The sequence below is a fragment of the Bombina bombina genome, chromosome 3 (assembly GCF_027579735.1).
Source record: "Bombina bombina isolate aBomBom1 chromosome 3, aBomBom1.pri, whole genome shotgun sequence".
Taxonomy (NCBI): domain Eukaryota; kingdom Metazoa; phylum Chordata; class Amphibia; order Anura; family Bombinatoridae; genus Bombina; species Bombina bombina.
The window spans coordinates 563962828-563977088 of NC_069501.1; the positions used below are offsets into that span (position 1 = coordinate 563962828).

The following is a 14261-nucleotide window of genomic DNA, read 5'->3' on the forward strand; positions in this document are numbered from 1 at the left end:
ATGAAATAACCTATTGACAACATCATTTTCAAATGCTTGAACTGCTATTATTTATTAACAGAATGGTAATAAAAGCAGTCTGCTGGGTCTTCAAACTTCTCAAACATCATTAACATGGTCCTTTGGTCCTTTTTTTTTTTTTTTTTTTTCAAGTTCCTCACCATGGTCTGGTTGTTCTAAGTATTTCTCTCTATTTATAGAATTGTAAACAATCCTGATTGGTTAATAATGGTAAACAATCAGGATTGGGAATAAATGGGCTGTCAGAACTGAACCTGCCAATTTTACTGATTGGTCCAGGTCAGTATGAATTATGTACAGTATATGAGTTAGATGAGCAGCAGTTTGGGTTAAACTGCATCTAATTAACCCTTTGCAGATAATAATTTCTATTGTATCTTCTGCATTAAATTTTATGCATCTACTTAAATGACAGCTTGAGCAATCAAGAACATGCTTTTAGGACTAGCAAAAAGAGAGAGGCACCACAGTGGCAGCAAGGTGGCACCTAATGGCAAAAGTCAAACTGCTGCAGTGGAAATGAATAGCCATCTTTATTTATTTGTGAGTGGCTTTAGCGTGATGGCTTGTGACGTGCTGTTGCTAGTGACAGGGACCAGCCATTTTATTGAGGAACGATTCATACAGATTTTTAGAAAACATTTTTTTTTTATATGTAGAATCCAGATTTTTTTTAGTTAGTAACATACTATTAGCTTTTGCTCCCTGACTATCTGATTTGGTCAAGTCCTACCCTTATTTGTTTGCTCAATAATAGTTATTTAAAGTGATTGTAAATCCTAGCATTTGTCAAATGCTAGGAGTTACAATTGGAACAAATAAAGGAGACTTTTATTCATGAAGTATAAAATACTTCATGCTGAAAGCTCCTTTGTTTGTGGGAAGCGTTCGCGCACTGAGCTGCTCAGGCAGCCCATGGCAGAATGCTATTTTGCTGAGAGGCGACGTTTCCACCTTTTAGCCAATAGCCGTGTGGGCTATCCTGCTTGGCGCCCGTTGGAACGCACGGCTATTTGCTAAGAGATGGAAACGTCACCTCACAGCAAATAGCGTTCTGCAGTGGGTGGCCTTAGTAGCTCAGTGCACTGAACGCTTCCAACAAATAAAGGAGCTTTCAGCATGAAGTATTTTATACTTCATGAATGAAAGTCCCCTTTATTTATTCCAATTGTAAATCCTAGCTTTTCACAACGCTAGGATTTACAATCACTTTAAAGAGACATTAAACAGTTTGAGTAAGTAAACTAAAACAATAAATTATGTACATATGAAAAACGCAGCAATATACTTTCATTATTTATTTTGTCCCCTTTTTCTGTAATTCTATTCTGAAACTATGAGCTTTTCAATTCCTGTTAGAAATGGAAGTGCAGAACACTGTTATATTCCACTCAGGCATTGGCTGCACACTCTAGTGACCTATTTATAACTGTCCCTAATTGTCCACAGCAGAGAAGGTAACCTAAGTTACAACATGGCAGCTCCCATTGTTTTATAGATACTAAAACTTTACACTTATTTTGCCAGTATTTAAACAGCTAATACAACTTTAAAATACATCTACATGTTATTTACAGACTAATCTTTTATTTGAATGCATCATTCTATCTAGTATTTATTTAGTTTTTAATGTCACTTTAAAGCTGTAAATTATATCTTTATACATATTTCCCAGGTTGTGTAGATATCACTTGCAAAATATAGGGTACTAAAAGGATGATAGTTTCACTTTCAGGACAATGCTTCAATATTCGTAGTCTGAGTTATATATTACTATATTAACTGGTCTTAATTTTCCTTATCTGCCTCATAGTACTGCTTGATATACGGCTATTAGGATACATACACTTCATTGTATTTTAGTTTCTACTTCTTGTCTTATAAGCCATCTCCAAATAACAAATATTTATTGTCCTTGGCACATTCACAGCACAGGGACCTAATTATGAACTTTAATACATCATTGCATCGCTCCTGGTGGATGGAAAATGGACCAGGCTGTCTAGTAACACCAGTGCGTGGTCCACCACTGTCACTAGCTGATCACCACGTGGTAACAGTTACTGGATGCCTCCTGGACTATCCATACATAGAAGCACTGAGCAGCGCCTTGCAGATCTTTTTGGCAGTGAGTATGAAAGATGAACTTAAAATTCTCCAAAACATAGAAATAATTGTTAGAGGGAAAAAAGAAGAAGTATGACATGACTATTTGACGCTACAATGTACAGTAAAATGATATAGAAACCAAAAATGACTGAGAGATGGTGCACAAATATTGTTAAGGAATCTACTTTGTATAGTTTTGAAAAACATATATCCAGATGGACATCAATATTTGTACAGCTTTTAGTTATGTTAGTGTTGGTGTATACTCAGTTTAAATTGTCAAAATCTGACTTTTTTTTATTATGATCACGCCTAGTGCATGCACAGATAGATTGGAAAGAAACTTTTTTTTTGAGAAGACATGTTGGGTCTTGCTTAGTAAGCGTTTAAACAAATACTTTGCGGTTGATAATTAAACAATAAAACATGTACAACATGTTTGCTCCTCTATACGACAGATGGAGGCGGCTGCATTCCATGATTTTGGGGAAATTCTCCAATTTCGATAGAAACAACGGTAAATCGGAAGCATGTTTCGGTCCCCACACACAATTTGTTTTTCTTTATTGAGGATTAACACACAATACATATTGAACAGATTAAAATGTGATTCAAAGATATAGGGGTAGATTTATGAAATCGCGGGCGGACATGATTCGCTGTAGATTGGCCGCTAGCAGGGGTGTCAATCATCCTGATCGTATCTGATTGGAATGATTGCAGTCTGCCACCTCAGAGGTGGTGGACTGGTTAAGGAGCCGCAGAATGAGCAGCATACAATGCTCAAAAAAATCAGCCCCATACAGTCATTAGGATACATACTGCTAGATTTGGAGTTTTGTCGGTAACGACCCGAAAAACTAACGCCGGCTTTTTTCTGGCCGCACCATAAAAATAACTCTGGTATTGAGAGTCCACATAAAGGCTGCGTTAGGCTCCAAAAAAGGAGCGTAGAGCATTTTTAACGCAGCTTCAACTCTCAATACCAGAGTTGCTTACGGACGCGGCCAGCCTAAAAAACGTGCTCATGCACGATTCCCCCATAGGAAACAATGGGGCTGTTTGAGCTGAAAAAAACCTAACACCTGCAAAAAAGCCGCGTTCAGCTCTTAACGCAGCCCCATTGTTTGCTATGCGGAAACACCTCCTACGTCTGCACCTAACACCCTAACATGTACCCCGAGTCTAAACACCCCTAACCTTACACTTATTAACCCCTAATCTGCCGCCCCCGCTATCGCTTACACCTGCATTTTAATTTTAACCCCTAATCTGCCGCTCCGTAAACCGCCGCTACTTACATTATCCCTATGTACCCCTAATCTGCTGCCCCTAACACCGCCGACCCCTATATTATATTTATTAACCCCTAATCTGCCCCCCACAACGTCGCAGCCAGCTACCTACAATAATTAACCCCTAATCTGCCGACCGCAAAGCGCCGCCACCTACGTTATCCTTATGTACCCCTAATCTGCTGCCCCTAACACCGCCGACCCCTGTATTATATTTATTAACCCCTAATCTGCCCCCCACAACGTCGCCTCCACCTGCCTACACTTATTAACCCCTAATCTACCGACCGGAGCTCACCGCTATTCTAATAAATGTATTAACCCCTAAAGCTAAGTCTAGCCCTAACACTAACACCCCCCTAAGTTAAATATAATTTACATCTAACGAAATTAATTAACTCTTATTAAATAAATTATTCCTATTTAAAGATAAATACTTACATGTAAAATAAACCCTAATATAGCTACAATATAAATTATAATTATATTGTAGCTATTTTAGGATTAATATTTATTTTACAGGCAACTTTGTAATTATTTTAACCAGGTACAATAGCTATTAAATAGTTAATAACTACGCAACCTACATTATAGCTATGTACCCCTAATCTGCTGCCCCTAACATCGCCGACCCATATATTATATTTATTAACCCCTAATCTGCCGCCCCCAACGTCGCCGCTACCTACCTACACTTATTAACCCCTAATCTGCGCCACTATAATAAATGTATTAACCCCTAAACCACCTCACTCCCGCCTCAAAAACCCTATAATAAATAGTATTAACCCCTAATCTGCCCTCCCTAACATCGCCAACACCTAACTTCAAGTATTAACCCCTAATCTGCCGACCGGACCTCGCAGCTACTCTAATAAACGTATTAACCCCTAAAGCTAAGTCTAACCCTAACACCCCCCTAAATTAAATATAATTTAAATCTAACAAAATAAATCTTATTAAATAAATTAATCCTATTTAAAGCTAAATACTTACCTGTAAAATAAACCCTAATGTAGCTACAATATAATTATTTGTTATATTGTAGCTATATTAGGGTTTATTTTACAGGTAAGTATTTAGCTTTAAATAGGATTAATTTATTTAATAAGATTTATTTTATTTCGTTAGATTTAAATTATATTTAATTTAGGGGGTGTTAGGGTTAGGGTTAGACTTAGCTTTAGGGGTTAATACATTTATTATAGTGGCGGTGAGGTCCGGTCGGCAGATTAGGGGTTAATAAGTGTAGGTAGGTAGCGGCGACATTGGGGGGGGGGCAGATTAGGGGTTAAAAAATATTATGTAGGTGTCGGCGATGTTAGGGGCAGCAGATTAGGGGTACATAGGGATAATGTAGGTTGCGGCGGTGTGCGGTCAGCAGATTAGGGGGTTAAAAAATTTAATTATAGTGGCGGCGATGTGGGCGGACCTCGGTTTAGGGGTGCATAGGTAGTTTATGGGTGTTAGTGTACTTTAGAGCACAGTAGTTAAGAGCTTTATGAACCGGCGTTAGCCCATAAAGCTCTTAACTCCTGACTTTTTTCTGCGGCTGGAGTCTTGTCGTTAGAGTTCTAACGCTCACTTCAGCCAAGACTCTAAATACCAGCGTTAGAAAGATCCCATTGAAAAGATAGGATACGCAATTGACGTAAGGGGATCTGCGGTATGTAAAAGTCGCGGCTGGAAAGTGAGCGTTAGACCCTTTCCTGACTGACTCTAAATACCAGCGGGCGGCCAAAATCAGCGTTAGGACCCCTTAACGCTGGTTTGGACGGCTAACGCAAAACTGTAAATCTAGGTGTATAGTATTTAGTATTGTCTAATCATTATAATAAACAGTTATAAGTATAAGAGAATCCTCTAATTGTTTTAAGGAATTGGATCACGCTGCTCCAGCCGCAAGCAGCGCTTCCTCAAACTTAATTTTTGGTAAAGTGGATGACTATCAAAGTATTAAGCAGCAAATATTCACTGTCACTACCATACAGTATTACTAATACCATCCACAAATAGAATTGTCTTAAAGTGAAGGTCAATTTTCAGTTATTGACTACCGCAATGCATTAAGCAATATTGCATTAATGTAGTCCCTACTTTTTTTTTCTATTTATAAGTTTTGTTTCCGAAAATCAATACAGTTAAATCACGACTCTTCCCCCACACTACTTCCTTGTTCTCCTGTTGTGACATAGCGAGCGGTCCTGCCCGCTCTCTACGTCGGTCCCAAGCGCATTTACAATCGTGTGAATAAAACTGCGCATGCGTATTGTTATTCAAACCGCGCATGAGTATTTACATTTTTAACATTGTAATATAGCGTATACATTTATCCAGTATTATACAAAGAATAGGAAAATTTAGTTGGGTGTTAAAATATTTTAACAAATTAGTGTACATAATAACTTTAATTGGATAATTAAAGATTGTTTGCAGATTTAGTACTTACTTGTAATGCAAGCCGTGTAGTTGTTTTGTATCAAAGTTTTGGACGAGGATGAAGACTACGCATGCGCTTCTCATGAGCAAACATGAGAAATAAATAGGGCTATTCCGGGTTTAACGCATGCGCATAACAATCGTGTGACGTTGCCAGAAAGGGGCTGAACGCCCCAGGGGGGAACGGCCATTGGTGTATTGAAAAGACCTAGCTGTCAATCACTTTGGGAAAATGGCAGGCGGAGGAAAGAAGTGTACTGGAGCCCGTTTATAAGGTAAGAAACAGTTAGTTATATTTAGAAAAATTGATGAATGAAAGTTGCGCTCATTTTTATTAAGTTATCCAACGGCGTGAGCAAGTCAGCTAAACTTGACCTTCTCTTTTAAAATGGAAGTTATGAGCAAATCTTATACAAATGTGCAAATATCTAAACAACTTTTCATGCCATAATCATACTGTAACATGCTCAAAAGCCTTTGAAAATGTTAATTAAAAATACTGTCTCTATTGTGAGCAAAAAAACAGTTTGATACATGGAGCCACAAACTTGTAATGCCCCCAACATCAGGTATAATAACAGTCATAAGGGATTGTATGGTGTAAAGCAATTGAACAGAGAAAGTTTTTAACCTTCAGTACATATTCTAGCTACTTAAAGGGACATAAAACAAGTTGAGATAGAGACAAAATATAATAATATGTACATTAAATACTTTACCTGCAAATTTATACTGCAGTGCCTCGCCATTAACCCTTTCTTTTAAAGGGAGACAACCCAATTTTTTTCTTTCGTGATTCAGATAGAGCATGCAATTTTAAGCAACTTTCTAATTTACTCCTATTATCAATTTTTCATCATTATCTTGCTATCTTTATTTGAAAAAGAAGGCATCTAAGCTATTTTCTTTCATGTAATTGGCAAGAGTCCATGAGCTAGTGACGTATGGGATATACAATCCTACCAGGAGGGGAAAAGTTTCCCAAACCTCAAAATGCCTATAAATACACTTTTCACCACACCCACAATTCAGTTTTACAAACTTTGCCTCCTATGGAGGTGGTGAAGTAAGTTTGTGCTAAGATTTCTACGTTGATATGCGCTTCTCAGCATTGTTGAAGCCCGATTCCTCTCAGAGTACAGCGAATATCAGAGGGACGTGAAGGGAGTATCACTTATTGATTACGATGATTTCCCTAACGGGTGTCTATTTCATAGGTTTTCTGTTATCGGTCGTAGAGATTCATCTCCTACCTCCCTTTTCAGATCGACGATATACTCTCAATTTACCATTACCTCTACTGATAACTGTTTCAGTACTGGTTTGGCTATCTGCTATATGTGGATGGGTGTCTTTTGGTAAGTATGTTTTATATTACTTAAGACACCTCAGCTATGGTTTGGTACTTTATATTAAGTTCTAAATATATGTATTATACTTATATTTGCCATGAGTCAGGTTCATGTATTTCCTTCTGCAGACTGTCAGTTTCATATTTGGGGAAAATAAACATTTTTTAAGAAAATTTTTTCTTACCTGGGGTATTAGTGACGTGAGTATGTCATTTCCGGTTATTATTGGAGCCAAAAAAAGTTTTCAGTTACATTGTGCGTCATACTTGGAGCCAAACTTTTTCATTATTTTAATACCCCATTGATGTTTGCCTCTTGCCTTTTTCTCTATCAGAGGGCTATGCTATTTGCATTTTTTCCCATTCCTGAAACTGTCATATAAGGAAATTGATAATTTTGCTTTATATGTTGTTTTTTCTTTTACATTTTGCAAGATGTCTCAATCTGATCCTGCCTCAGAAGTTTCTGCTGGAACATTGCTGCCTGACATCGGTTCTACCAAAGCTAAGTGCAATTGTTGTAAGATTGTGGAAATTATTTCGCCGAATGTCATTTGTAATAGTTGTCATGATAAACTTTTACATGCTGATAGTGTGTCCATCAGTAATAGTACATTGCCAGTTGCAGTTCCTTCAACTTCTAATGTACATGATATACCTATGAACTTTAAAGAATTTGTTTCTGATTCTATCCAGAAGGCTTTGTCTGCATTTCCACCTTCTAAGAAATGTAAAAGGTCTTTTAAAACTTCTCATTCAGTTGATGAAATTTCAAATAACCAACAACATAATAATTTATCCTCTTCTGATGAGGATCTATCTGATACAGAAGATCCTTCCTCAGACATTGACACTGACAAATCTACTTATTTATTTAAAATAGAGTATGGCCTCTAGTTATGAAGGTCTGTCGGACCTGATCCGACAGTGCGGATCAGGTCCGACCGACCTCGCTGAATACGGCGAGCAATATGCTCGCCATATTCAGCATTGCACCAGCAGCTCACAAGAGCTGCTGGTGCAACGGCGCCCCCTGCTGACTCGAGGCCGCCAGCAGGGGGGTGTCAATCAACCCGATCGTACTTTGTGACTGCTGCTTCATAACCGCTGTTTCATAACTGCCTGCAGGCTCGCCAGAAACACGGGGCATCAAGCTCCATTCGGAGCTTGATACATATGCCCCTATATGCGTTCTTTATTAAAAGAAGTGTTAATTACTTTGGATATTGAAGTAACCAGTCCTCTTGACGTTAAGTCTAATAAACGTTTAAATGCTGTTTTTAAACATCCTGTGGTTTCTCCAGGGGTTTTTCCTATTCCTGAGATGATTTTTAAGAAATGGAATAAGCCAGGTACTTCTTTTATTCCTTCTTCAAGGTTTAAAAAATTGTATCCTTTACCAGCAAATTCTATAGAGTTTTGGGCCACTATTCCTATGGAAGATAGTACTTCCTTTAAAGATCCTTTAGATAGGAAGCTTGAATCTTATCTAAGGAAAGCCCTTTTATATTCAGGTCATCTTCTCAGACCTGCAATTTCTTTGGCTGATGTTGCGGCTGCATCAACTTTCTGGTTGGAGAATTTAGCGCAACAAGAATTGGATTCTGACATATCTAGCATTATTCGCTTACTGCAATATGCTAATCATTTTATTTGTGATGCCATTTTTTATATTATCAAAATTTATGTTAGATCCATGTCTTTAGCTATATTAGCTAGAAGAGCTTTGTGGCTTAAATCTTGGAATACTGATATGACAACTAAATCTAGATTACTATCGCTTTCTTTCCAAGGTAATAATTTATTTGGTTCTCAGTTGGATTCTATTATTTCAACTGTTACTGGGGGAAAGGGAGTTTTTCTGCCTCAGGATAAAAAACCTAAGGGTAAATCTAAAGCTTCTAACCGTTTTCGTTCCTTTCGTCAAAATAAGGAACAAAAACTCAATCCTTCTCCCAAGGAATCTGTTTCCAATTGGAAGCCTTCCTCAAATTGGAATAAATCCAAGCCATTTAAGAAACCAAAGTCAGCCCCTAAGTCCGCATGAAGGTGCGGCCATCATTCCAGCTCAGCTGGTAGGGGGCAGATTAAGGTTTTTCAAGGATATTTGGATAAATTCTGTCCAAAATCAATGGATTCAGAGCATTATCTCTCAAGGGTATCGAATAGGATTCAGAGTAAGACCTCCTGTGAGAAGATTTTTTCTCTCACGTATCCCAGCAAATCCAGTAAAAGTTCAGGCTTTCCTGAAGTGTGTTTCATACCTGGAGTCTTCAGGGGTAATCATGCCAGTTCCTTTTCAGGAAAAAGGTTTGGGGTTTTATTCAAATCTATTCATTGTCCCAAAGAAGGAAAATTTATTCAGACCAGTTCTGGATCTGAAAATTTTGAATCATTATGTAAGAGTACCAACTTTCAAGATGGTGACTATAAGAACTATTCTGCCTTTTGTTCAGCGAGGACATTATATGTCCACAATAGACTTGCAGGATGCATACATTCATATTCTGGTTCATCCAGAACATTATCAGTTCCTGAAATTCTCTTTTCTAGACAAGCATTACCAATTTGTTGCTCTTCCATTTGGCCTAGCAACAGCTCCAATAATCTTTTCAAATGTTCTAGGTGCCCTACTCTCTGTAATCAGAAAACAGGGTATTGCGGTGTTTCCTTATTTGGACAATATCTTGGTACTAGCTCAGTCTTTACGTTCTGCAGAATCTCACACGAATCAACTAGTGTTTCTTCGTAACCATGGTTGGAGGATCAATTTACCAAAAAGTTTCTTGATTCCTCAGACAAGGGTCACCTTTTTAGGCTTCCAGATAGATTCAGTGTCCATGGCTCTGTCTCTAACAGACAAGAGACGTTTAAAATTGGTTGCAGCCTGCCGGCACCTTCAGTCTCAGTCATCCCCTTCAGTGGCTATTTGCATGGAAGTTTTAGGTCTCATGACTGCAGCATCGGATGCGGTCCCCTTTGCTCATTTTCACATGAAACCTCTACAGCTTTGTATGCTGAACCAATGGTGCAGGGATTATACAAAGATATCACAATTAATATCCTTAAATCCCAATGTACGACACTCTCTGACGTGGTGGATAGATCACCATTGTTTAGTTCAAGGGGCTTCTTTTGTTCGGCCAACCTGGACTGTGATCACAACAGATGCGAGTCTTTCAGGTTGGGGGAGCTGTTTGGCGATCTCTGACAGCACAAGGGGTATGGAAATCTCAAGAGACGAGATTACCAATCAATATTTTAGAACTCCGTGCAATTCTCAGAGCTCTTCAGTTTTGTCCTCTGTTAAAGAGAGAACCGTTCATTTGTTTTCAGACAGAGAATATCACAACAGTGGCATATGTCAATCATCAGGGTGGGACTCACAGTCCCCAAGCTATGAAAGAAGTATCTCGGATACTTGCTTGGGCGGAATCCAGCTCCTGTCTAATCTCTGCGGTGCATATCCCAGGTGTAGACAATTGGGAGGCGGATTATCTCAGCCGTCAGACTTTACATCCAAGGGAGTGGTCTCTCCATCCAGATGTGTTTTCTCAGAATGTTCAGATGTGGGGTCTTCCAGAGATAGATCTCATGGCCTCTCATCTAAACAAGAAACTTCCCAGATACCTGTCCAGGTCCAGGAATGTTCAGGCGGAAGCAGTGGATGTGCTGATACTTCCTTGGTGTTATCATCCTGCTTACATTTTCCCGCCTCTAGTTCTCCTTCCAAGAGTGATCTCCAAAATCATCATGAAACAATTGTTTGTGTTGATGTTGTCTCCAGCATGGCCACACAGGTTTTGGTATGCGGATCTGGTTTGGATGTCCAGTTGCCAGCCTTGGCCACTTCAGTTAAGGCCGGACTTACTGTCTCAAGGTCCGTTTTTCCATCAGGATCTCAAATCATTAAATTTGAAGGTATGGAAATTGAACGCTTAGTACTAAGTCATAGAGGTTTCTCTGACTCAGTGATTAATACTATGTTACAAGCTCGTAAATCTGTCTCTAGAAGATTTATTATAGAGTTTGGAAGACTTACATTTCATGGTGTTCTTCTCATAAATTCTCTTGGCATTCTTTTAGAATTCCTAGAATTTTACAGTTTCTTCAGGATGGTTTGCATAAGGGTTTGTCTGCAAGTTCCTTGAAGGGACAAATCTCTGCTCTTTCGGTTTTATTTCACAGAAAGATTGCTATACTTCCTGATATTCACTGTTTTGTACAGGCTTTAGTTTGTATTAAGCCTGTCATTAAATCAATTTCTCCTCCTTGGAGTCTTAATTTGGTTTTGAAGGCTTTACAGGCTCCTCCATTTGAGCCTATGCATTCTTTGGACATTAAACTACTTTCTTGGAAAGTGTTGTTCCTTTTGGCTATCTCTTCTGCTAGAAGAGTTTCTGAGCTATCTGCTCTTTCTTGTGAGTCTCCTTTTCTGATTTTTCATCAGGATAAGGCAGTTTTGAGGACTTCTTTTCAATTTTTACCTAAGGTTGTGAATTCTAACATTAGTAGAGAAATTGTTGTCCCTTCCTTGTGTCCTAATCCTAAGAATTCTTTGGAAAGATCCTTACATTCTTTGGATGTGGTAAGAGCTTTGAAATATTATGTGGAAGCTACTAAAGATTTCAGGCAGATTCCCTGTCTATTTGTTTGATTTTCTGGTCTTAGGAAAGGTCAGAAGGCTTCTGCGATTTCTTTGGCTTTTGGTTGAAACTTTTGATTCATCAAGCTTATTTGGAGTCGTGTCAGTCCCCGCCTCAGAGAATGAAGCTTCAGTTGATAAGATTTGCAAAGCGGCAACTTGGTCCTCTTTGCATACATTTACTAAATTCTACCGTTTTTATGTATTTGCTTCTTCAGAAGCAGTTTTTGGTAGAAAAGTTCTTCAGGCAGCTTTTTCAGTTTGATTCTTCTGCTTTTGATTTAAGTTTTTTTCTTTCATTTATGAGAATAAACTTATTTTTTTGGGTTGTGGATTAATTTTTTCAGCGGAAAATGGTTGATTATATTTTTATCCCTCCCTCTCTAGTGACTCTTGCGTTGAGTTCCACATCTTGGGTATTGCTATCCCATACGTCAATAGCTCATGGACTCTTGCCAATTACATGAAAGAAAACATAATTTATGTAAGAACTTACCTGATAAATTCATTTCTTTCATATTGGCAAGAGTCCATGAGGCCCACCCTTTTATGGTGGTTATGTTTTTTTGTATAAAGCACAATTATTTCTAAATTTCTTTTGTTGATGCTTTCTACTCCTTTCTTTATCACCCCACTGCTTGGCTATTCGTTAAACTGAATTGTGGGTCACATGATTAAGGGGCATGTAGCCCCGATACGTCGTGGCTGTTTGACTTTGCAACTATTTAAATAAAGAAGTAATATTGGCATATTTGGAGAGCCTCCATCCTTCATTCATTTTGTGGATCATTTAAACAACATGCGGTGGAAAGCAGTATTATATCCCACAACGTTTTTAATTCAATGTACATTGTGCAGATAACAACAGCAAAAACGTAGCAGAAAGGCACTTATCATCATCTGCATTTGTATTCCTTAGATGAGCATAGCTGACAGCCACACTGACAGTCATGCTGCGATGTTGCTCTCTTGCTAGACCGCTTTCCAATATCAAAGGGAAATATTACTCATATGCTAAATCACTTTAAATTGATGCAGTATAACTGTAAAAAGAGGACAGGAAAATATCACCTGAGCATCTCTATGTAAAAAAAGGAAGATATTTTACCTCACATTCTCCTCAGCTCAGCAAAGTTCTGTGTAAAAAGTTATTCTTCAGCTGCTGTCCAGCTGAGCTGCAGGTAAAAAAAAAGAAGAAGAAATGAACAGCAGCCAATCAGCATCAGCAGTGCTGAGGTTATGAACTCTTACTGTGATCTCATGAGATTTCACTTAACTCTCATGAGATTTCATTGTAAACTTCCTTAAACTGAATAGGGAAATAATTTGCTGCTTAAATTCCTTTGCAATGTGGTTTGAATACTTAGGACATTTTGAGGTAAAAAAACTTTCTTTTTTACATAGAGATGTTCAGGTGATATTTTCTAGTCAGCTTTTTACAGCTATGCTGCATCACTTGCAAGTGTTTCAACATTTGGGTATCATGGCCCTTTAAGGTCACAGCTTTCTCAGACATCATAGGTACTCTAGCATTTAGTCTTTAGGAGCAATAGACAGAGCATTCTGAGCAGGAGGGACAGGAACAAACTGAGATCTTGCAACTGTGTGATTGATCCCTCTCAGCAAAGACGACTCCTCTGGAGCATTGGGTACAAGTACAGTAGGTTAGACAGCAAGGTAGAGACCGGAGCAAACAGAATGCAGTTTCTGAGATAATGCTTCATGATGAGTGTTCAAAAGTCCACAGATTTCAGATAACAGTGACTCCATATAACCTGGCATATTGTACATCTGCCAGAGAGATTTAGAAGTATATGTAGGGCAGGGAATACAGTGACAAGGAAGAAAGTACTGCTTTTCTCGGTGGTTCCAGGAGCATTACCGCTGAGGGGGGTTAGAGAAAGACCATCTCCACCTTCCACTCAGGCCTTAATAGTTTCGCAACACTGGGGCTGGACTGAAAAAAAAGGGCTGTCCCAATTCTTCAATGCTAGTGTTATTAGCCACTAAAATGTAAGCTAGATGCTTTAAAAATCCAAAGATATTTGATGAATAGGAGTTATTGGAGTTATTTATTTGATGAATAGGAGAATATTGGAACAGCCAATAGAATGCGAGCTCAATCTGATTGGCTGATTGGATCAGCCAATCGGATTGAACTTGATTCTGATTGGCTGATTCCATCAGCCAATCAGAATATTCCTACCTTAATTCCGATTGGCTGATAGAATCCTATCAGCCAATCGGAATTCGAGGGACGCCATCTTGGATGACGTCATTTAAAGGAACCGTCATTCGTCGTTCAGTCGTCGGCCAGGATGGATGTTCCGCGTCGGAGGTCTTCAGGATGCTGCCGCTTCGCTCCGGATGAATGCCGCTTGGATGAAGACTTCAATCGGAT

At 38.7% G+C, this 14261-nt stretch overlaps 1 protein-coding gene across 1 annotated transcript in view; it reads left to right on the plus strand.

The window, feature by feature from the left end:
- Positions 1-14261, plus strand: part of NKAIN1 (sodium/potassium transporting ATPase interacting 1) — a 78960-nt gene that overhangs the window by 38733 nt on the left and 25966 nt on the right. Inside the window, exon 4 of the mRNA XM_053707104.1 lies at positions 1952-2149. Coding sequence (XP_053563079.1) covers positions 1952-2149 — 198 coding nt within the window. The remainder of the gene's footprint in view (positions 1-1951; positions 2150-14261) is intronic.